This window comes from Mustelus asterias, chromosome 2, assembly GCF_964213995.1.
Source record: "Mustelus asterias chromosome 2, sMusAst1.hap1.1, whole genome shotgun sequence".
NCBI lineage: Eukaryota > Metazoa > Chordata > Chondrichthyes > Carcharhiniformes > Triakidae > Mustelus > Mustelus asterias.
Genome location: NC_135802.1, coordinates 4,095,680 through 4,117,567, shown reverse-complemented (window position 1 = coordinate 4,117,567; position 21,888 = coordinate 4,095,680). Strand labels below are relative to the sequence as shown.

General features: G+C 51.2%; 1 protein-coding gene across 4 annotated transcripts in view; it reads right to left on the bottom strand.

Annotated features, from left to right (window-relative positions):
• Positions 1-21,888, bottom strand: part of shrprbck1r (sharpin and rbck1 related) — a 109,343-nt gene that overhangs the window by 37,125 nt on the left and 50,330 nt on the right. Inside the window, exons 4-8 of one of the 4 annotated variants that reach the window (XM_078230259.1) lie at positions 18,002-18,141; positions 17,121-17,211; positions 11,448-11,742; positions 9,693-9,847; positions 8,683-8,859 (exon numbers count right to left, since the gene is read on the bottom strand). In XM_078230259.1, the coding sequence (XP_078086385.1) occupies positions 8,683-8,859; positions 9,693-9,847; positions 11,448-11,742; positions 17,121-17,211; positions 18,002-18,141 (858 nt within the window). Of the gene's footprint in view, positions 1-8,682; positions 8,860-9,692; positions 9,848-11,447; positions 11,743-17,120; positions 17,212-18,001; positions 18,144-21,888 lie in introns of all 4 variants that reach the window. The other 3 variants (XM_078230244.1, XM_078230269.1, XM_078230252.1) reach the window with 3 other exon arrangements.

Below are 21,888 nucleotides of genomic sequence, written 5' to 3'. Positions count from 1 at the left end.
GTTTGTGTGATGGACTGGGCTTCATTCATGACCCTTTGTAGTTTTTTGCAATCTTGGGCAGAGCAGGAGCCATACCAAGCTGTGATACAACCAGAAAGAATGCTTTCCATGGTGCATCTGTAAAAGTTGGAGAGAGTCGTAGTGGACATGCCAAATTTTTAGTCTCCTGAGAAAGTAGAGGTGTCGGCATGGGGGGACCAGGACAGGTTGTGGGTGATCTGGACACCTAAAAACTTGAAAGTTTCGACCCTTTCCACTTCGTTCCCGTTGATGTAGACAGGGGCATGTTCTCCTTTACGCTTCCTGAAGTCGATGACTATCTCCTTTGTTTTACTGACATTGAGGGAGAGATTATTGTTGCTGCACCAGTTCACCAGATTCTCTATCTCATTCCTGTACTCTGTCTCATCATTGTTTGAGATCCGACCCACTACGGTGGTGTCGTCAGCAAACTTGAAAACTGAGTGGGAGGGGAATTTGGCCACACAGTCATAGGTGTATAAGGAGTATAGTCGGGGGCTGAGAACACAGCCTTGTGGGGCACCGGTGTTGAGGATGATCATGGAGGAAGTGTTGTTGCGTATCCTTACTGATTGCAGTCTGTGGGTTAGGAAGTCTAGGATCCAGTCGCAGAGGGAGGAGCCGAGGCCCAGGCCACGGAGTTTGGAGTTGAGTTTCGTAGGAATAATAGTGTTGAAGGCTGAGCTGTAGTCAATAAATAGGAGTCTGACATAGGTGTCCTTGTTATCTAGGTGTTCCAGGATTGAGTGCAGGGCCAGGGAGATAGCGTCTGCTGTGGACCTGTTGCGGCAGTAGGCAAACTGTAGTGGATCCAGGCAATCTGGGAGGCCGGAATTGATTTGTGCCATAACTAAACTTTCCAAGCACGTCATAATGATAGATGTCAGAGCCACCAGCCGATAGCCATTAAGGCACGCTGCTTGGTTTTCTTTGGTACTGGGATGATCTTCTTGAAGCAGACAGGGACCTCATTGTTGTAAAGAGGGGTTGAAGATGTCTGCGAATACCCCCGCCAGCTGATCCACGCAGGAACTGAGTGGTCGTCTGGATACCCCATCCGGGCCAGTCGTTTTCCGTGGGTTGACCTTCGAGAAAGCTGCTCTGACGTTTGCGACCTTGGATACAGGTTCATCAGAGGCTTCCGGGGTGGAGTGCATGCTCTCATTGACCTGCTGAAAACGGGCATGGAATGCATTGAGTTCATCAGGGAGGGGTGCGTTGGAGCCGGCAATTTTACATGCCTTCATCTTGTAGCCTGTTATGTCCTGCAGACCTTGCCAAAGTCGGTGGGTGTCGGTGTGGCTAGTCTGGGACTCTAGCTTGGTCCGGTACTGTCTTTTGGCATCTTTGATGGATCTCCTTAGATCGTATCTGGCTATCTTGTATAGACAGTAAGAAGTTTAACAACACCAGGTTAAAGTCCAACAGGTGCATTTGGTAGCAAAAGCTACCACGACACCACACAACCCTGCCACAGCAACTTCTGCAAGACGTGCCAGATCATCGACACAGATGCCATCATCTCACGTGAGAATACCATCCACCAGGTACACAGTACATACTCTTGCAACTCGGCCAACGTTGTCTACCTGATACGCTGCAGGAAAGGATGTCCCGAGGCATGGTACATTGGGGAAACCATGCAGACGCTGCGACAACGGATGAATGAACACCGCTCGACAATCACCAGGCAAGACTGTTCTCTTCCTGTTGGGGAGCACTTCAACGGTCACGGGTATTTGGCCTCTGATATTCGGGTAAGCGTTCTCCAAGGCGGCCTTCACGACACACGACGGCGCAGAGTCGCTGAGCAGAAACTGATAGCCAAGTTCCGCACACATGAGGACGGCCTCAACCGGGATATTGGGTTCATGTCACACTATTTGTAACCCCCACAGCTTGCCTGGACCTGCAGAGTTTCACTGGCTGTCTTGTCTGGAGACAATACACATCTTTTTAGCCTGTCTTGATGCTCTCTCCACTCATGTTCTTTGTATCTTAAAGACTTGATTAGCTGTAAGTATTCGCATTCCAACCATTATTCATGTAAATTGAGTCTGTGTCTTTATATGCCCTGTTTGTGAACAGAATTCCCACTCACCTGAAGAAGGGGCTTGGAGCTCCGAAAGCTTGTGTGGCTTTTGCTACCAAATAAACCTGTTGGACTTTAACCTGGTGTTGTTAAACTTCTTACTGTGTTTACCCCAGTCCAACGCCGGCATCTCCATATCTTGTATAGGTCAGTATCGCCTGACTTGAATGCCTCAGACCTGGACTTCAGCAAGCAGTGGATATCCCTGTTCATCCATGGTTTCCTGTTGGGGAAACACACGGATTTGCTTCTTTGGCACACAGTCTTCTACACACTCACTAATGAAGTCAGTTACTGTAGTGGCGTACTCGTTCAGGCTGGTCACAGAGTTTTTAAATACTGACCAGTCCACTAACTCCAAGCAGCCCCTTAGGAGATCATCCGATTCCTCAGACCAACATTGCATGGCTTTCTTTGGTGGATTCTCCCATTTCAGTTTTTGTTTGTAAGCCAGGAGTAGGAGCACAGCCTGATTGGATGGTGAAGTCTGTGGGGAGCACTGTTCAGCGATAGAGCTCCTGCCTCAAAGTCAGAAGGTCATTGGTTCCAGTCCCATTCCAGAGATTTGAGCAAAACCATCAGGGCTGATACTTTCAGCGCTGCACCATCGGCGCAGAGGCGGCGCCGCACCATCGGCGCAGAGGCGGCGCCGCACCATCGGTTCAGAGGCGGCGCCGCACCATCGGTTCAGAGGCGGCGCAGCACCATCGGTGCAGAGGCGGCGCGGCACCATCGGCGCTGCACCATCGGGAGGGTTGGTGCTGTCGAGAGGGTCGGTGCAGAGGGGGTCGGTGCAGAGGGGGTGCCGCACTGTTGAGAGGGTCGGTGCTGTCGGGAGGGTCGGTGCCATCGGGAGGGTCAGTGCTGTCGGGAGGGACATTGCAGAAGGAGCGCCGCTCTGTCAACTGTGCAGTCTTTCAGATGTCCTGTCCGACCTCTCAGTTAGAGATAAGAATTCATCGCCATAGTTTTGAAGCGGCTAGGGGGAGCTCTCCCTGGTAAAAGCAAATGACTGCGAATGCTGGAATCTGAAATGAAAGCAGAAAATGCTGGAAAATCTCAGCCAGTCTGACAGCATCTGTGGAGAGAGAATAGAGCCAATGTTTCGAGTCTGGATGATCCTTTAACAGAGTTAGGGCTCTGACGAAGGGTCACCCAGACTCGAAACGTTGGCTCTATTCTCAGTATCCCCACAGATACTGTCAGACCGGCTGAGATGTTCCAGCATTTTGTGTTTTTGTTGTTGAGCTCCTCCTCGTGTCCGTCAATATTTATCTCTTAACCAACATCAGCGCCTGTCTGGTCATTTCGATCAGAGCAGTTTGTGGAACTGGCTGTGCACTTTGTGACTGCTGCGTTTCCCAAATTACAAATGGTACGTCACAAACACTACACTGGCTGGAAAGCAATTCCAGACATCCAGCGGTTGTGAAAAACACTTTGGAAATACAAACTTGTTTGTTTGTAAACCACAGTTTGGCAGCGTATTTACACCAGAGTCATTGGGGAAATCATCAGAATCCAGTTGTTAACTACACAAGATTAAGCCAGAACTACTCGTGTACAGAAAACAACTAATCCACGTCAGCAATGGGATCATCAGTTATTTCAGACTCAGGTGATTATCTGTAGTGACAGACCCAACATCAAGAGCTGGAGAGAGGGGCTCATCTCGAGGTGATTCTGACAACCCAGCGCATGAACCAGCAACTGATCAGCCCGGCGCCTCCAAACCAGTTCACCCTCGCTTTCAACCGGATACGAGACGGGACCATTTCTCACTCCGATAGGTATCCACTTTTCTCTCGCAGTCTAGCTCCACGCCAACACTCGTTCTCCTTGCTGGAACAAGTGATGTTCAGCACTCTGTCTCCTGGAAATTTGGAACTGCTGGTTTTGTTCTATCGCTGATGTTTCTTGGGGTATAAAGGGATCAAACATCGTTCTCAGTTTTCTCTGCAATGTGGGGGAACTCTGTGTCATGTGTAGTATTTCTGTAGGATGCCAGAAAGTGATTAAGACGTCGGGTTAATGATCCTCAGTCTCGAGATGCTTTCACTGAGTGTTTTAAGGATTGAACGAGTCTTTCAGCCGGCCCATTGGTAGATGGATGATAGGACGGTGATTTTGATATGTTGGATATCACTCACTCGGAGATCTTCAAATTCTTGTGAAATAAACGGTGAACCTTTGTCACCGACAGTTTGTTCCAGTTTACCAAACCATACAAAGATCTCACCCAGTTTCTCAATGCTTTGCTCAGTGGTGGTGGATTTCTTCACAACTTCTGGCCACTTAGAGTGCGCATCAACGATGACCAAGAACATGTGACCCTCAAATGGACCAACGAAATCAACATGTAAGCGTTGCCATGGCACCTTAGGCCATTCCCATGTGGTGAGTTCCTCACACGAGCTCATGACTGGCACGGAGCTGCTTTTTCCTCTATCTGGGCATCAAGACCTGGCCACCAAAAGTAAAATCGAGGATGTTTTTACATCTGGATGATTCCTTGTTGCTCTTTGTGCAATAGCTCCAGCAGTTTCTGTCACAAGTTAGGGGGAATGATCACAGATTCCCCACAACAAGCATCCGCCCTGTACTGGCAACTCCAGCTTTATTTATGCATATGGATTTAGATCAGGATACGTCCCAGCTATCTTCCCCTTCAATATCCAACACCTTCCCCATCACCGGATCATTCCTGGGATTTATTCACACCTGCAATGATGTCACAGATACGTTATCTATTTGGGAAAATAGAACGTAGAACATTACAGCGCAGTACAGGCCTTTCGGCCCTCGATGTTGCGCCAACCAGTGGAACCAATCTAAAGCCCATCCAACCTACACTATTCCAATATCATCCATATGTTTATCCAATAACCATTTGAATGCTCTTAATGTTGACGAGTCCACTACTGCTGCAGGCAGGGCATTCCACGCCCTTACTACTCTCTGAGTAAAGAACCTACCTCTAACATCTGTCCTATATCTATCACCCCTCAATTTAAAGTTATGTCCCCTCGTGTTAGCCATCACCATCCGAGGAAAAAGGCTCTCACTATCCACCCTATCTAATCCTCTGATCATCTTGTATGCCTCTATTAAGTCACCTCTTAACCTTCTTCTCTCTAACGAAAACAGCCTCAAGTCCCTCAGCCTTTCCTCATACGATCTTCCCACCATACCAGGCAACATCCTGGTAAATCTCCTCTGCACCCTTTCCAACACTTCCACATTTCCGCATTAAACTCCATTTGTCACCTCTCAGCCCAGCTCTGCAGCTTACCTATGTCCCTCTGTAACCTGCCACTTCCCTCCGCACTGTCTACAACTCCACCGACTTTAGTGTCATCCGCAAATTTACTAATCCATCCTTCTACGCCCTCATCCAGGTCATTAATAAAAATGACAAACAGCAGCGGCCCCAAAACAGATCCTTGCAGTGCACCACTAGGAACTGAACTCCAGGATGAATATTTCCCATCAACCACCAGCCTCTGTTTTCTTACAGCTAGCCAATTCCTGATCCAAACCACTAAATCACCCTCAATCCCATGTGTCCGTATTTTCTGCAAAAGCTTACCATGGGGAGGCTTATCAAACGCTTTGCTGAAATCCATATACACCACATCAACCGCTTTGCCATCATCCACCTTGTTGGGAACACTGATATATATAAAAATGATTTGGAGGAAAATGTAACTGGTTTGATTAGTAGGTTTGCGGACGACACAAAGGTTGGTGGAGTTACAGATAGCGATGAGGACCATCAGAGGATACAGCAGGATGTAGATTGTTTGGAGACTTGGGTGGAGAGATGGCAAATGGAGTTTAATCCAGACAAATGTAAGGTAATGCATTTTGGAAGGTCTAATACAGATAGGGAATATACAGTAAATGGCAGAGCCCTTAAGAGTACTGATAGGCAGAGGGATCTGGGTGTACAGGTACACAGGTCACTGAAAGTGGCAATGCAGGTGGAGAAGGTAATCAAGAAGGCATACGGCATACTTGCCTTCATTGGCCGGGGTATTGAGTTTAAAAATTGGCAAGTCATGTTGCAGCTTTATAAAACCTTAGTGAGGCCGCACTTGGAATATAGTGTTCAATTCTGGTCGCCACACTACCAGAAGGATGTGGAGGCTTTGGAGAGGGTACGGAAAAGATTTACCAGCATGTTGCCTGGTTTGGACGCATTAGATATGAGGAGAGGTTGGAGAAACTTGTTTTGTTCTCACTAGAACAATGGAGGTTGAGGGGCGACCCGATAGTAGTCTACAAGATTATGAGGGGCATGGACAGAGTGGATAGTCAGAAGCTTTTTCCCAGGGTGGAAGAGTCAATTAGTAGGGGATGTAGGTTTAAGGGCGAGGGGCAAGGTTTAAAGGAGATGTACGAGGCGAGTTTTTTTTTTACACAGAGGGTGGTGGGTACCTGGAACTCTTTGCCGGGGGAGGTAGTGGAAGCAGATACAAAAGTGACTTTTAAGGGGTGTCTTGACAAACACATGAATAGGATGGGAATGGAGGGATATGTCTCCAGAAGGGTAGGGGGCTTTAGTTCAGTCGGGCAGCATGGTCGGTGCAGGCTTGGAGGGCCGAAGGGCCTGTGCTTGTGCTGTAATTTTCTTTGTTCTTTGTTCTAACACTGTTGAGAGGTATGTGACCAACAGGCAAACACAAACGCGATAACGTGGCTCTCTGACTGTTGATATTTTATGTCATACGAATGTGGTGACAAGGTTGCAATCTACTCGCAGCGAGTGAAGGTATACCTTTATACGGCATAAAAACGGCTGTTAAGGTTGGATGATTCTGTCAATAAAGTGCAATGATGACCACGTGGACACTAAAAATGATACACATTCTCCAACTGAGCAGAGTTAACTTCAGCGCCAGTCAGTGTTTGTGAAGCAAATGCTCTCGGCCCGTCCTCCACTGAAGGCAAAATGTGTTCCATAGGGTGAAGGGTCACAGGCAAGTTGTAATGGCAATGTAGAGTTAAAATGAACCAATCCTCCAGACTCCTGCAAAGCATCCTTAACTGCCTTGCACATTTCCTGGCATTTGGGTGTCCAATGCTACGACTGTTTAATGCACAACAGATTATGTAGTGGCTTCAACAATTTGAGATAAACTTGCCATAGTAGTTGACCAGACCGAAATACGACCTCAAATGCGTCACATTCATTGGACATAGAGCTTCCATCTTCTTTGGTACTTTACGTAATCCTTTCTTAATCAAGCACGTGACCCAACTACTGTCTTTCCTGGCACGAAGCCCGCGCACTTGAAGACATTTCAGCATTGCTTCTCGATTCTTCAAATGTTTCTGTTCACTTACACCGGTAATCAGAATATCGTCAAGATAACACTGCCCACCGAGTAACCCACTAAGAATCTGGTCCACTGATCGTGGAAATAAAGCAGCTGCTGATGTCATTCCAAAAGGTCATCTTTTGTAGCGGAAAACACAAGAAATAGAAGCAGGAGTGGGTCACCAGGCCCTTCAAACCCGCCCTTACATTCAATACCATCATACCTGATCCATGTCAGTCTCCGCTCCTTTCCTGTGCCATTTCCCCATAGCCCTCTATTCCTCAATCTATCAAATATTTATCCACCTCCACGTTGAATACTTTCTAATGATCCTACCTCCACCGCCCTTTGGGGCAGAGAATTCCGGAGATTCACCACCCTCTGTGAAAGGAAATTTCTACGCACCTCAGTTTTAAATGACCGGCCCTTTATCTTGTAGCTACGTCCCCTTATTCGAGACTCTCCCACTAGTGAAAACATGTCGCCATCTACCCTGTCAAGCCCCCTCAGGATATTATATGTTTGAATAAGGTCACCCCTCATTCGTCTGAACTCCGTAAGAAGTCTCAACATCAGATGCGTCACCTGATGAAGGGGCAGCAACTCCGAAAGCTCGTGATTCCAAATAAACCTGTTGGACTTTTACCTGGTGTTGTGAGGCTTCTTACTATGCCCACCCCAGTCCAACTCTGGCATCTCCACCTCATGGCTATCTTCTGAACTCCAAGGAATACAGACCCAGACTCTCTTGGTAGGACAACCCAGCGATTAGCCTGGTGAATCTTCTTTGGACTGCCTCCAATGTTTTTAAGGTAAGGGGGCCAAAACTGTACGCAGGGTTCCAGGTGAGGCCTCACAACACCCTATGCAAGTGCAACAAAACCTCCCATTTGTTCAACTCCAACCCCTTTGCAATAAAGGTCAAAATGCTTTCTTAACTACTTGTTGGACCTGCCGGCCAGCTTTTTTGTGATTCATGTGAACCTATGCCAGGGCCTCCGTATTACTAGCCCAGGGACATTACCATCACGCTACCAAAGCGCTCCATCTCTGGGATTGAATGTTGGCATGGTTCAATCCCAGGGATAGAGTGTCTTCTCTGGCACTATGGATACTGGATAAAGTACACTCCATTCTCCTGAGAATTTTTGCAGCACTCACAGTGAGTCATTTTGAACATAAATAACTCCAAAAGCAGCTGATGCCAATCCCCAAGATATCTGCAATTGGGTGGTTTCACTCTACCTGTTGGTATCTCTGCGTTGCCTCCTTCTCCTGTAAGATGCGACACAGTTCCTCATCGTCAGGTTTATAATCCTGGGGCACAGCGTATTCTGGTGGTCGGGGGCTGCTGCACATCTCACATCCTGGACGGGTGGGCTTGTTTATGTAGGTACACGTTTCACACGCCCAGCCCGACTGCTACACAGAAAATGGGGAAGAGGAGAGGAAAATCTCAAAGCCTTTATCCCGTCACTAAAAGGAATTGAAAGAATAACGCGCGGGTTTCTGTTAGCAGAATCAAACCTCTCACACAACAGCAAGCCAATCAAAAGAACAATTGTTCCTTGAATGTGTTTTAGTCATCAAGATGAGCAAGGGAATGTTCACCATTACAGAACATAGTGCAAAAACGTACATTCACACAGCGCTTCCCGAGCATTACCACAAGTCGAGGGCAGCACGGTTAGCACTGCTGCCACACGGTGCCAAGCACAAGGGATCGATCCCCGGCTTGGGTCACTGTCTGTGTGGAGCCGGCACGTTCTCCCCGTGTCTGCGTGGGTTTCCTCCGGGTGCTCCGGTTTCCTCCCACATTCTGAAAGATGTGCGGGTTAGGTTGATTGGCCATGCTAAATTGCCTCTAGTGTCAGGGAATTAGCAAGGTAAATGTATGACGTTATGGGGACAGGGTCGGTGCAGACTTGATGGGCCGAATGGCCTCCTTCTGCACTATAGGGATTCAATGATTCAATGAGGTATACTAGTGAATAACAGAACAGCTGGTCAGAAACATGGTCAAAGTTGTAGGTTTTAAGGAGGGTCTTAAAGGGAGAAAGAGAGGAGAGATTTAGGGAGGGAATTTGGGGTCTAGGCAGCTGAAGGTATGGACACCAATGGTGAGATTATCCTCACACATTCCTGAGAGGTATAACCGCCTCATTTCCCCATGAACCATCTCTAGTGTGCCTATTTCCTTTCAGTAACACAGGTCCACTGAGATCAGTCCCAGCCTGCCTGGTTTCTGAGGGTACCTGTGTTGACGGGTGAGCGGGGGAAGCTTGCCAGGGTCTGCTCCACGGATCCTGCGACAGGACAGGCTGAAGTGACTTCAGCTCCAGATTGATGCACTGAGTGATATTGTTGATGTCCATCCTTCCATCCCTGTCCTTGTGTGCTGGTCGGCCTGCTGAGACAGAGAAGTTTCATTCACACCCTTTGCAAGCAGAATTAGAGATGGGCAACAAAGACTGGCCTGGCAGTGGCGCCACAGCCATTAATTTAAAAAGTATGGGTGGCCAATCTGTAAAGATGGCGACTTTCACACCCAATCCAGAGGGAAGATGAAAACTTCATTTTAAATCACATCCAAATAAAGTCTTATCCAAAATGAGGCCACGCTGACAGTGCGGCACTCCCTCAGCACTGACCCTCTGACAGTGCGGCACTCCCTCAGTACTGACCCTCTGACAGTGCAGCATTCCCTCAGTACTGACCCTCTGACAGTGCAGCATTCCCTCAGCACTGACCCTCTGACAGTGCAGCACTCCCTCAGCACTGACCCTCTGACAGTGCAGCATTCCCTCAGTACTGACCCTCTGACAGTGCAGCATTCCCTCAGCACTGACCCTCTGACAGTGCAGCACTCCCTCAGCACTGACCCTCTGACAGTGCAGCATTCCCTCAGCACTGACCCTCTGACAGTGCGGCACTCCCTCAGCACTGACCCTCTGACAGTGCAGCACTCCCTCAGCACTGACCCTCTGACAGTGCGGCACTCCCTCAGCACTGACCCTCTGACAGTGCGGCACTCCCTCAGTACTGACCCTCTGACAGTGCAGCACTCCCTCAGCACTGACCCTCTGACAGTGCAGCACTCCCTCAGCACTGACCCTCTGACAGTGCAGCACTCCCTCAGTACTGACCCTCTGACAGTGCAGCACTCCCTCAGCACTGACCCTCTGACAGTGCAGCGCTCCCTCAGTACTGACCCTCTGACAGTGCAGCACTCCCTCAGCACTGACCCTCTGACAGTGCAGCACTCCCTCAGCACTGACCCTCTGACACCGACTCCCTCAGCACTGACCCTCTGACACCGACTCCCTCAGCACTGACCCTCTGACACCGACTCCCTCAGCACTGACCCTCTGACACCGACTCCCTCAGCACTGACCCTCTGACACCGACTCCCTGCTGCACTGTAGGATTCTATGCAAAACCTATGATCCAGGCGGGCTCCATAAAACACTCCCAGGAGTTTCTGACCTGAACCATAACAATTCTATGAATGACATGTTCAGTGACACTCAGCAGGTCTGACAGCACCTATGGAGAGAGATGATGGGTCATCCAGACTTAAAACGTTAGCATCTGTGAAGGGAGAATAGAGCTGTCCCGCTAAGGTTTTCCAGCAGCTTCTGTTTCAATTCCAGCATCCACAGTAATGTGCTTTTATGGACATGTTTAGTAAAATAACAAAGAACAGTACAGCACAGGATCAGGCCCTTCGGCCCTCCAAGCCTGCGCCGATCATGATGCCTGCCTAAACTAAAACCGTATACACTTACAGAATCCGTATCCTTCCATTCCCATCCTATTCAGGTATTTGTCTAGTTGCCCCTTTAAATGCCGCTATTGTACCTGCCCCCACCGCCTCCCTGGGCAGCGCGTTCCAGACATTCACCACCCTCTGTAAAAAAACTCGCCTCTCACGTCTCCTCTAAACCTATGTCCCCGAGTCCTTGAGTTTTCTACCCCAGGACAGAAAGGAGGAGAGTTTGTCTCATCACCTTTATTGACAGGCAGCTTGCTCGGTAACGTGCTGCACTTTCTCTTCTCGTCCTCCAGGCTTTCCCTCCTCTGCATATTGATGCCCGTCTCAGCGTGTGCCATGACAGCCAGGGCTTGGTCGTCCTCGTACTGGCGCCGCGGCAAACTGCCCAGCTTTGCCGACAGCAGGTATAGGAAGGCCGAATCTCCATCCTTCTTCACACCATACGAGCTCAGAGTTCGGTGATCAGCTGCTAGGCACTGGCCGATAATCCAGCGCTGAACTACAGGATGGAATCCAAAATCCCGGAAGACCTGACACACACATACAATAACTGCATTTAGATAGCACCTTTAGCAAGACGAGGCCTCAAAGCTGCTTCACAGCAACATTACCAAATACAATAGAGGCTTGGTGATCAAAGGTCAGAATGGGGTTGATACAGGGCTCTGGGGAGAGAGCGGGGCAGTGGGATTAGTTTGGGGATTGATACAGGGCTATGGGGAGAGAGCGGGGCAGTGGGGTTAGTTTGGGGATTCATACAGGGCTATGGGGAGAGCGCGGGGCAGTGGGATTAGTTTGGGGATTGATACAGGGCTATGGGGAGAGAGCGGGGCAGTGGGATTAGTTTGAGGATTGATACAGGGCTATGGGGAGAGCGCGGGGCAGTGGGATTAGTTTGGGGATTTATACAGGGCTATGGGGAGAGCGCGGGGCAGTGGGATTAGTTTGGGATTGATACAGGGCTCTGGGGAGAGAGCGGGGCAGTGGGGTTAGTTTGGGGATTCATACAGGGCTATGGGGAGAGCGCGGGGCAGTGGGATTAGTTTGGGGATTTATACAGGGCTATGGGGAGAGCGCGGGGCAGTGGGATTAGTTTGGGATTGATACAGGGCTATGGGGAGAGCGGGGCAGTGGAGTTAGTTTGGGATTGATACAGGGCTATGGGGAGAGAGCGGGGCAGTGGGAATAGTTTGGGGATTGATACAGGGCTATGGGGAGAGAGCAAGGCAGTGGGATTAGTTTGGGGATTGATACAGGGCTATGGGGAGAGAGCAAGGCAGTGGGATTAGTTTGGGGATTGATACAGGGCTATGGGGAGAGAGCAGGGCAGTGGGATTAGTTTGGGAATTGATACAGGGCTATGGGGAGTGCGCGGGGCAGTGGGATTAGTTTGGGGATCGATGCAGGGCTATGGGGAGAGATTGGGGCAGTGGGATTAGTTTGGGATTGATACAACAACTTGGATATATATAACATTTAAGTTATGAAGAGAGGTTGGGTAGGCTTGGGTTGTTTTCTCTGATGTGGAGATGCTGACATTGGACTGGGGTAAACACAGTAAGGAGTCTTACAACACCAGGTTAAAGTCCAACAGGTTTATTTGATAACAAATGCCACTAGTTTTCGGAGTGCTCATTTCTCTACTCCACCTGACGAAGGGGCAGCGCTCCGAAAGCTAGTGGCATTTGAACAAAAGAACAAAGAACAATACAGCACAGGAACAGGCCCTTCGGCCTTCCAAGCCTGTGCCGCTCCCTGGTCCAAACTAGACCATTCTTTTGTATCCCTCCATTCCCACTCCGTTCATATGGCTATCTAGATAAGTCTTAAACGTTCCCAGTGTGTCCGCCTCCACCACCTTGCCTGGCAGCGCATTCCAGGCCCCCACCACCCTCTGTGTAAAATATGTCCTTCTGATATCTGTGTTAAACCTCCCCCCCTTCACCTTGAACCTATGACCCCTCGTGAACATCACCACCGACCTGGGGAAAAGCTTCCCACCGTTCACCCTATCTATGCCTTTCATAATTTTATACACCTCTATTAAGTCTCCCCTCATCCTCCGTCTTTCCAGGGACAACAACCCCAGTTTACCCAATCTCTCCTCATAACTAAGCCCCTCCATACCAGGCAACATCCTGGTAAACCTCCTCTGTACTCTCTCCAAAACCTCCACGTCTTTCTGGTAGTGTGGCGACCAGAACCGGACGCAGTATTCCAAATGCAGCCGAACCAACGTTCTATACATCTGCAACATCAGACCCCAACTTTTATACTCTATGCCCCGTCCGATAAAGGCAAGCATGCCATATGCCTTCTTCACCACCTTCTCCACCTGTGACGTCACCTTCAAGGATCTGTGGACTTGCACACCCAGGTCCCTCTGCGTATCTACACCCTTTATGGTTCTGCCATTTATCATATAGCTCCCCCCTACGTTAGTTCTACCAAAATGGATCACTTCGCATTTATCAGGATTGAACTCCATCTGCCATTTCTTTGAACTCCATCTGCCTATCTATATCCTTCTGTAGCTTCTGACAATGCTCCTCACTATCTGCAAGTCCTGCCAATTTTGTGTCGTCCGCAAACTTACTGATCACCCCAGTTACATCTTCTTCCAGATCGTTTATAGAAATCACAAACAGCAGAGGTCCCAATACAGAGCCCTGCGGAACACCACTAGTCACAGGCATCCAGCCGGAAAAAGACCCTTCCACTACCACCCTCTGTCTTCTGTGACCAAGCCAGTTCTCCACCCATCTAGCCACCTCCCCCTTTATCCCATGAGATCCAACCTTTTTCACCAGCCTACCATGAGGGACTTTGTCAAACGCTTTACTAAAGTCCATATAGATGACATCCACGGCCCTTCCCTCGTCAACCATTCTAGTCACTTCTTCAAAAAACTCCACCAGGTTCGTGAGGCATGACCTCCCTCTCACAAAACCATGCTGACTATCGTTAATGAGTTTATTCCTTTCTAAATGCGCATACATCCTATCTCTAAGAATCCTCTCCAACAACTTCCCTACCATGGACGTCAAGCTCACCGGCCTATAATTACCCGGGTTATCCTTCCTACCCTTCTTAAATAACGGGACCACATTAGCTATCCTCCAATCCTCTGGGACCTCACGTGTGTCCAGTGATGAGACAAAGATTTGCATCAGAGGCCCAGCGATTTCATCTCTCGTCTCCCTGAGCAGCCTTGGATAGATTCCATCAGGCCCTGGGGATTTGTCAGTCTTTATATTCTCTAACAAACCTAACATTTGCTACCAAATAAACCTGTCGGACTTTAACTTGGTGTTGTTAAACTCCTCACATTGTTTTCTCTGGAGCAGAGAAGACGGGTGACCTGATTGAGGTGTTCAAGATTATGAGGGGCATGGACAGGGTGGAGAGGGAGCAGCTGTTCCCCTTAGCTGAAGGGTCAGTTATGAGGGGACACAAGTTAAAAGTGAGGGGTGGGAGGTTTAGGGGGGGTTTGAGAAAAAGCCTTTTTACCCAGAGGGTGGCGAGGGTCTGGAATGTGCTGCCTGGGAGGGTGGTGGAGGCGGGATGCCTCACATCCTTTAAAAAGTACCTGGATGAGTACTTGGCGCGTCATAACATTCAGGGCTACGGGCCATGTGCTGGCAAGTGGGGTTAGGTGGGAGGTCAGGGCCTTTCGTGCATCGGTGCAGACTCGATGGGCCGAAGGGCCTCTTCTGCACTGTAGTATTCTGTGATGTAGTATCTTTAATGTAGTTAAAACATTCTGAGGCTTCACAGGCAACACCTGATACCAGCCACTGGAGGAATTAGGGAAGATTAGGTCAGGTGATCAGAAACTTGGTCAGAGAGGTAGATTTTAATGAGGGCTTTAAAGGAGGAAAGTGATTGGAGGGACTTAGAGAGGATTAGACCTTGGGCCTGGCTAACTGCAGGTTTGGCTGTAAACACAATGGAGCGATTACATTTGGATATGCTTAAGTGGACAAAAATAGAGAGGCACAGATACGGCATAGGGTTGTGGCGTTGGAGGAGAGTGTGGGTCAGTGAGCACGAGGGGTGGGGGGAACGGGAGGCAGTGTGGGTCAGTGGGCACAGGGGGTGGGGGGAACGGGGGGCATTGTGGGTCAGTGGGCACAGGGGGTGGGAGGAACGGGAGGCAGTGTGGGTCAGTGGGCACAGGGGGTGGGGGGAACGGGGGGCATTGTGGGTCAGCGAGGACAGGGGGTGGGGGGAGGGGGGGCAGTGTGGGTCAGCGAGGACAGGGGGTGGGGGGAACGGGGGGCAGTGTGGGTCAGTGGGCACAGGGGGTGGGGGGGCAGTGTGGGTCAGTGGGCACAGGGGGTGGGGGAGCGGGGGGCAGTGTGGGTCAGTGGGCACAGGGGGTGGGGGGGCAGTGTGGGTCAGTGGGCACAGGGGGTGGGGGAGCGGGGGGCAGTGTGGGTCAGTGGGTACAGGGGGTGGGGGGGAGCGGGGGGGCAGTGTGGGTCAGTGGGCACAGGGGGTGGGGGGCAGTGTGGGTCAGTGGGCACAGGGGGCGGTGGGGCAGTGTGGGTCAGTGGTCACAGGGGTGGGGGGCAGTGTGGGTCACTGAGCACAGGGGGTGGGGGAAGCGGGGGGCAGTGTGGGTCAGTGGGCACAGGGGGTGAGGGGCAGTGTGGGTCAGTGGGCACAGGGGGTGGGGGGGTGTGGGTCAGTGGGCACAGGGGGTGGTGGGGCAGTGTGGGTCAGTGGGCACGGGGGGTGGGGGGGCAGTGTGGGTCAGTGGGCACGGGGGGTGGGGGGGCAGTGTGGGTCAGTGGGCACAGGGGGTGGGGGGGTGTGGGTCAGTGGGCACAGGGGGTGGTGGGGCAGTGTGGGTCAGTGGGCACGGGGGGTGGGGGGGCAGTGTGGGTCAGTGGGCACGGGGGGTGGGGGGGCAGTGTGGGTCAGTGGGCACAGGGGGTGGGGGGGTGTGGGTCAGTGGGCACAGGGGGTGGTGGGGCAGTGTGGGTCAGTGGGCACATGGGGTGGGGGGCAGTGTGGGTCAGTGGGCACATGGGGCGGGGGGGCAGTGTGGGTCAGTGGGCACAGGGGGTGGGGGGGAGCGGGGGGCAGTGTGGGTCAGTGGGCAAAGGGGGTGGGGGGAGCAGGGGCAGTGTGGGTCAGTGAGCACAAGGGGTGGGGGGAACGGGGGGCAGTGTGGGTCAGTGGGCACGGGGGGTGTGGGTCAGTGGGCACAGGGGATGGGGGTGTGGGTCAGTGGGCACAGGGGGTGGGGGGGTGTGGGTCAGTGGGCACAGGGGATGGGGGGGTGTAGGTCAGTGGGCACAGGGGGTGGGGGGGTGTGGGTCAGTGGCACAGGGGATGGGGGTGTGGGTCAGTGGGCACAGGGGGTGGGGGGTGGGGTCAGTGGGCGCAGGGGGTGGGGGGGTGTGGGTCAGTGAGCACAGGGGATGGGGGGGAGTGGGAGGCAGTGTGGGTCAGTGGGCACAGGGGGTTGGGGGGGAGGGGGGGTGTGGGTCAGTGAGCACGGGGGGTGGGGGGGAATGGGGGTCAGTGGGCACAGGGGGTTGGGGGGGAGGGGGAATGGGGGTCAGTGGGCACGGGGGGCGGGGGGCAGTGGGCACAGGGGGTGGGGGAATGGGGGTCAGTGGGCACGGGGGGCGGGGGGCAGTGTGGGTCAGTGGGCACAGGGGGTGGGGGGGGTGTGGGTCAGTGAGCACAGGGGGTGGGGGGGGTGGGTCAGTGAGGGGATAGGGGAATGGGACTTGGTGCGAGTTAGGACACGGGCAGCAAGCGGAAGCATCTGCTCTGTATCTACCCGACTGAACTCTTCCATAATCTTGACAGACCCTGATCAGCTTTCAGCACCTGACCCATGGTCTGTTCACAGCGACCTCTGTACCTGAATTGCAGAGAGAGAAGGTACCTGCTGCTTTAGAGTAGAGACAGTTGCGTAGGGGAAGACCTTCACGACAATAATGGCAGAAGAGGCGGTGTCCTCCACTCCAACTCTCATACTGAAGGGAAAGAGGAACAACAACAAGACTTTAGAAAAGGCCAGGCCCCCAACCGCAGCCGAGCTGGAACGCACTGCAAAGCACCCCAAACATTCAACTGTTCACCAGGCCAACATCTACAGAATGATACAACTCAGATGGTGGTGACTTGGCCCAACACCCTGTGCACGTTTTCTAACACAATGACTTATTCTAGTTGAATTTTGGAAGATTTGGAAAACGTCGCCCTCTTTGCCACGGATAAATCGTACACACACATCTGGTGCATTCGGCAATGAGACAGATAATTAGGGGAAAGTTTCCTGAAGTTGTCTGGTCAGCACCTATGGAGGTTGCTAATTCAGAACACTCCCTCACCTAAAATCAGGCGGCCCGCGCGCGCACAGGCGGGTGGCCCGTGCCAGCTCTTGCCCAGAGTTATCCAATTAGTCTCACCACATTGTCCCTTGTCCAATAGCTCTGCAAATATTTCCTCTTGAAATAATTATCCAACTCTGTTGGAACGTTGTTATTGAATCTGCTTCCATTCCTCTTTCAGACAGCTCCTCCCAGATCACAATAACCCAAAGCGCAAAAACTGTCTTCATCTCCCCTCAGACTTCTGTCAATTATGTTAATCTGTGCCGTCGTGCGACTGACGCTCCTGTTACACTATCATAATCCTTTCATCATTTTGAACATCTTTGACTTCAACTCGACTGGAAGCGTCACGACAGAAATGCAAGCTTGTTCTTTGGGATTAGCATTGTCCTGTGGGGGATCACAGGGACTGATGTGAATGAGCAGGTACCTGATCTGCTGGTTAGGATAGGCAGCCTCCTTCACCCAGATACCGAGGCACACTTTCCGCTGTGCCAGACTCACAGCGCACTCTGAAGACGCAGTGGAATCACCGGCTTCTATCGCCCGGGCAAGTTGCTGAATCAGATCCTCTAGCATTAGAAATAAGTAAAAACATATCACACAAGATGAATAAATTCAGGCTCAACATTTCCACGTGTGCAGGGTTAGATACAGAGTAAAGCTCCCTCTACACTGTCCCCATCAAACACTCCCAGGACAGGTACAGCACGGGGTTAGATACAGAGTAAAGCTCCCTCTACACTGTCCCCATCAAACACTCCCAGGACAGGTACAGCACGGGGTTAGATACAGAGTAAAGCTCCCTCTACACTGTCCCCATCAAACACTGTAAGGAGTCTAACAACACCAGGTTAAAGTCCAACAGGTTTATTTGGTAGCAAACGCCACTAGCTTTCGGAGCGCTGCTCCTTCATCAGGTGAGTGGGAAATCAGCTCATAAACAGCAAACAGGGCATATAAAGACACAAACTCAATTTACAGACGCTACGACAACGGATGAATGAACACCGCTCAACAATCACCAGGCAAGACTGTTCACTTCCTGTTGGGGGGCACTTCAGCGGTCACGGGCATTCGGCCTCTGATATTCGGGTAAGCATTCTCCAAGGCGGCCTTCACAACACACGACAGGGCAGAGTCGCTGAGCAGAGACTGACAGCCAGGTTCCGCACACACGCGGACGGCCTCAACCGGGATCTTGGGTTCATGTCACACTATCTGTAACCCCCACTACTTGCCTGGGCTTGCAAAATCTCACTAACTGTCCTGGCTGGAGACACCTCTTTAACTTGTGCTTAACGCTCTCTCCACTCACAATGTCTGTAATTTAAGAATTGATTATCTGTAAAGGCTCGCATGCCAACCATTATCTTGTAAATTGAGTTTGCGTCTATATATGCCCTGTTGGTGAACACAACTCCTCACTCACCTGTTGAAGAGCGAGACTCCGAAAGCTTGTGCTACCAGATAAACCTGTTAGACTTTAACCTGGTGTTGTGAGACTTCTTACTGTGTTTACCCCAGTCCAACGCCGGCATCTCCCCATCAAACCCTCCCAGGCCAGGGACAGCACGGGGTTCGATACAGAGTAAAGCTCCCTCTACACTGTCCCCCATCAAACACTCCCAGGACAGGTACAGCACGGGGTTAGATACAGAGTAAAGCTCCCTCTACACTGTCTCCCATCAAACACTCCCAGGACAGGTACAGCACGGGGTTAGATACAGAGTAAAGCTCCCTCTACACTGTCCCCCATCAAACACTCCCAGGACAGGTACAGCACGGGGTTAGATACAGAGTAAAGCTCCCTCTACACTGTCCCCCATCAAACACTCCCAGGACAGGTACAGCACGGGGTTAGATACAGAGTAAAGCTCCCTCTACACTGTCCCCCATCAAACACTCCCAGGACAGGTACAGCACGGGGTTAGATACAGAGTAAAGCTCCCTCTACACTGTCCCCATCAAACACTCCCAGGACAGGTACAGCACGGAGTTAGATACAGAGTAAAGCTCCCTCTACACTGTCCCCCATCAAACACTCCCAGGACAGGTACAGCACGGGGTTGGATACAGAGTAAAGCTCCCTCGACACTGTCCCCATCAAACACTCCCAGGACAGGTACAGCATGGGGTTAGATACAGAGTAAAGCTCCCTCTACACTGTCCCCCATCAAACACTCCCAGGACAGGGACAGCACAGGGTTAAATACAGAGTAAAGCTCCCTCGACACTGTCCCCATCAAACACTCCCAGGACAGGGACAGCACGGGGTTAGATACAGAGTAAAGCTCCCTCTACACTGTCCCCATCAAACACTCCCAGGACAGGTACAGCACGGGGTTAGATACAGAGTAAAGCTCCCTCTACACTGTCCCCCATCAAACACTCCCAGGACAGGTATAGCACGGGGTTCGATACAGAGTAAAGCTCCCTCTACACTGTCCCCATCAAACACTCCCAGGACAGGTACAGCACGGGGTTAGATACAGAGTAAAGCTTCCTCTACACTGTCCCCATCAAACACTCCCAGGACAGGTATAGCACGGGGTTAGATACAGAGTAAAGCTCCCTCTACACTGTCCCCATCAAACACTCCCAGGACAGGTACAGCACGGGGTTAGATACAGAGTAAAGCTCCCTCTACACTGTCCCCATCAAACACTCCCAGGACAGGTACAGCATGGGGTTAGATACAGAGTAAAGCTCCCTCTACACTGTCCCCATCAAACACTCCCAGGACAGGTACAGCACGGAGTTAGATACAGAGTAAAGCTCCCTCTACACAGTCCCCATCAAACACTCCCAGGACAGGTACAGCACAGGGTTAGATACAGAGTAAAGCTCCCTCTACACTGTCCCCCATCAAACACTCCCAGGACAGGTACAGCACGGGGTTAGATACAGAGTAAAGCTCCCTCTACACTGTCCCCATCAAACACTCCCAGGACAGGTACAGCACGGGGTTAGATACAGAGTAAAGCTCCCTCTACACTGTCCCCATCAAACACTCCCAGGACAGGTACAGCACGGAGTCAGATACAGAGTAAAGCTCCCTCTACACTGTCCCCCAAACACTCCCAGGACAGTTACAGCACGGGGGTAGATACAGAGTAAAGCTCCCTCGACACTGTCCCCCATCAAACACTCCCAGGACAGGTACAGCACGGGGTTGGATACAGAGTAAAGCTCCCTCTACACTGTCCCCATCAAACACTCCCAGGACAGGTACAGCACGGGGTTAGATACAGAGTAAAGCTCCCTCTACACTGTCCCCATCAAACACTCCCAGGACAGGTACAGCACGGGGTTAGATACAGAGTAAAGCTCCCTCTACACTGTCCCCATCAAACACTCCCAGGACAGGTACAGCACGGGGTTAGATACAGAGTAAAGCTCCCTCTACACTGTCCCCATCAAACACTCCCAGGACAGGTACAGCACGGAGTCAGATACAGAGTAAAGCTCCCTCTACACTGTCCCCCAAACACTCCCAGGACAGTTACAGCACGGGGGTAGATACAGAGTAAAGCTCCCTCGACACTGTCCCCCATCAAACACTCCCAGGACAGGTACAGCACGGGGTTGGATACAGAGTAAAGCTCCCTCTACACTGTCCCCATCAAACACTCCCAGGACAGGTACAGCATGGGGTTAGATACAGAGTAAAGCTTCCTCTACACTGTCCCCATCAAACACACCCAGGACAGGTATAGCACGGGGTTAGATACAGAGTGAAGCTCCCTCTACACTGTCCCCATCAAACACTCCCAGGACAGGTATAGCACGGGGTTAGATACAGAGTAAAGCTCAATCTACACTGTCCCCATCAAACACTCCCAGGACAGTTACAGCACGGGGTTAGATACAGAGTAAAGCTCAATCTACACTGTCCCCATCAAACACTCCCAGGACAGGTACAGCATGGGGTTAGATACAGAGTAAAGCTCCCTCTACACTGTCCCCATCAAACATTCCCAGGACAGGTATAGCACGGGGTTAGATACAGAGTAAAGCTCAATCTACACTGTCCCCATCAAACACTCCCAGGACAGGTACAGCACGGGGTTAGATACAGAGTAAAGCTCCCTCTACACTGTCCCCATCAAACAGTCCCAGGACAGGTACAGCATGGGGTTAGATACAGAGTAAAGCTCCCTCCACACTGTCCCCATCAAACACTCCCAGGACAGGTACAGCACGGGGTTAGATACAGAGTAAAGCTCCCTCTACACTGTCCCCATCAAACACACCCAGGACAGGTATAGCACGGGGTTAGATACAGAGTGAAGCTCCCTCTACACTGTCCCCATC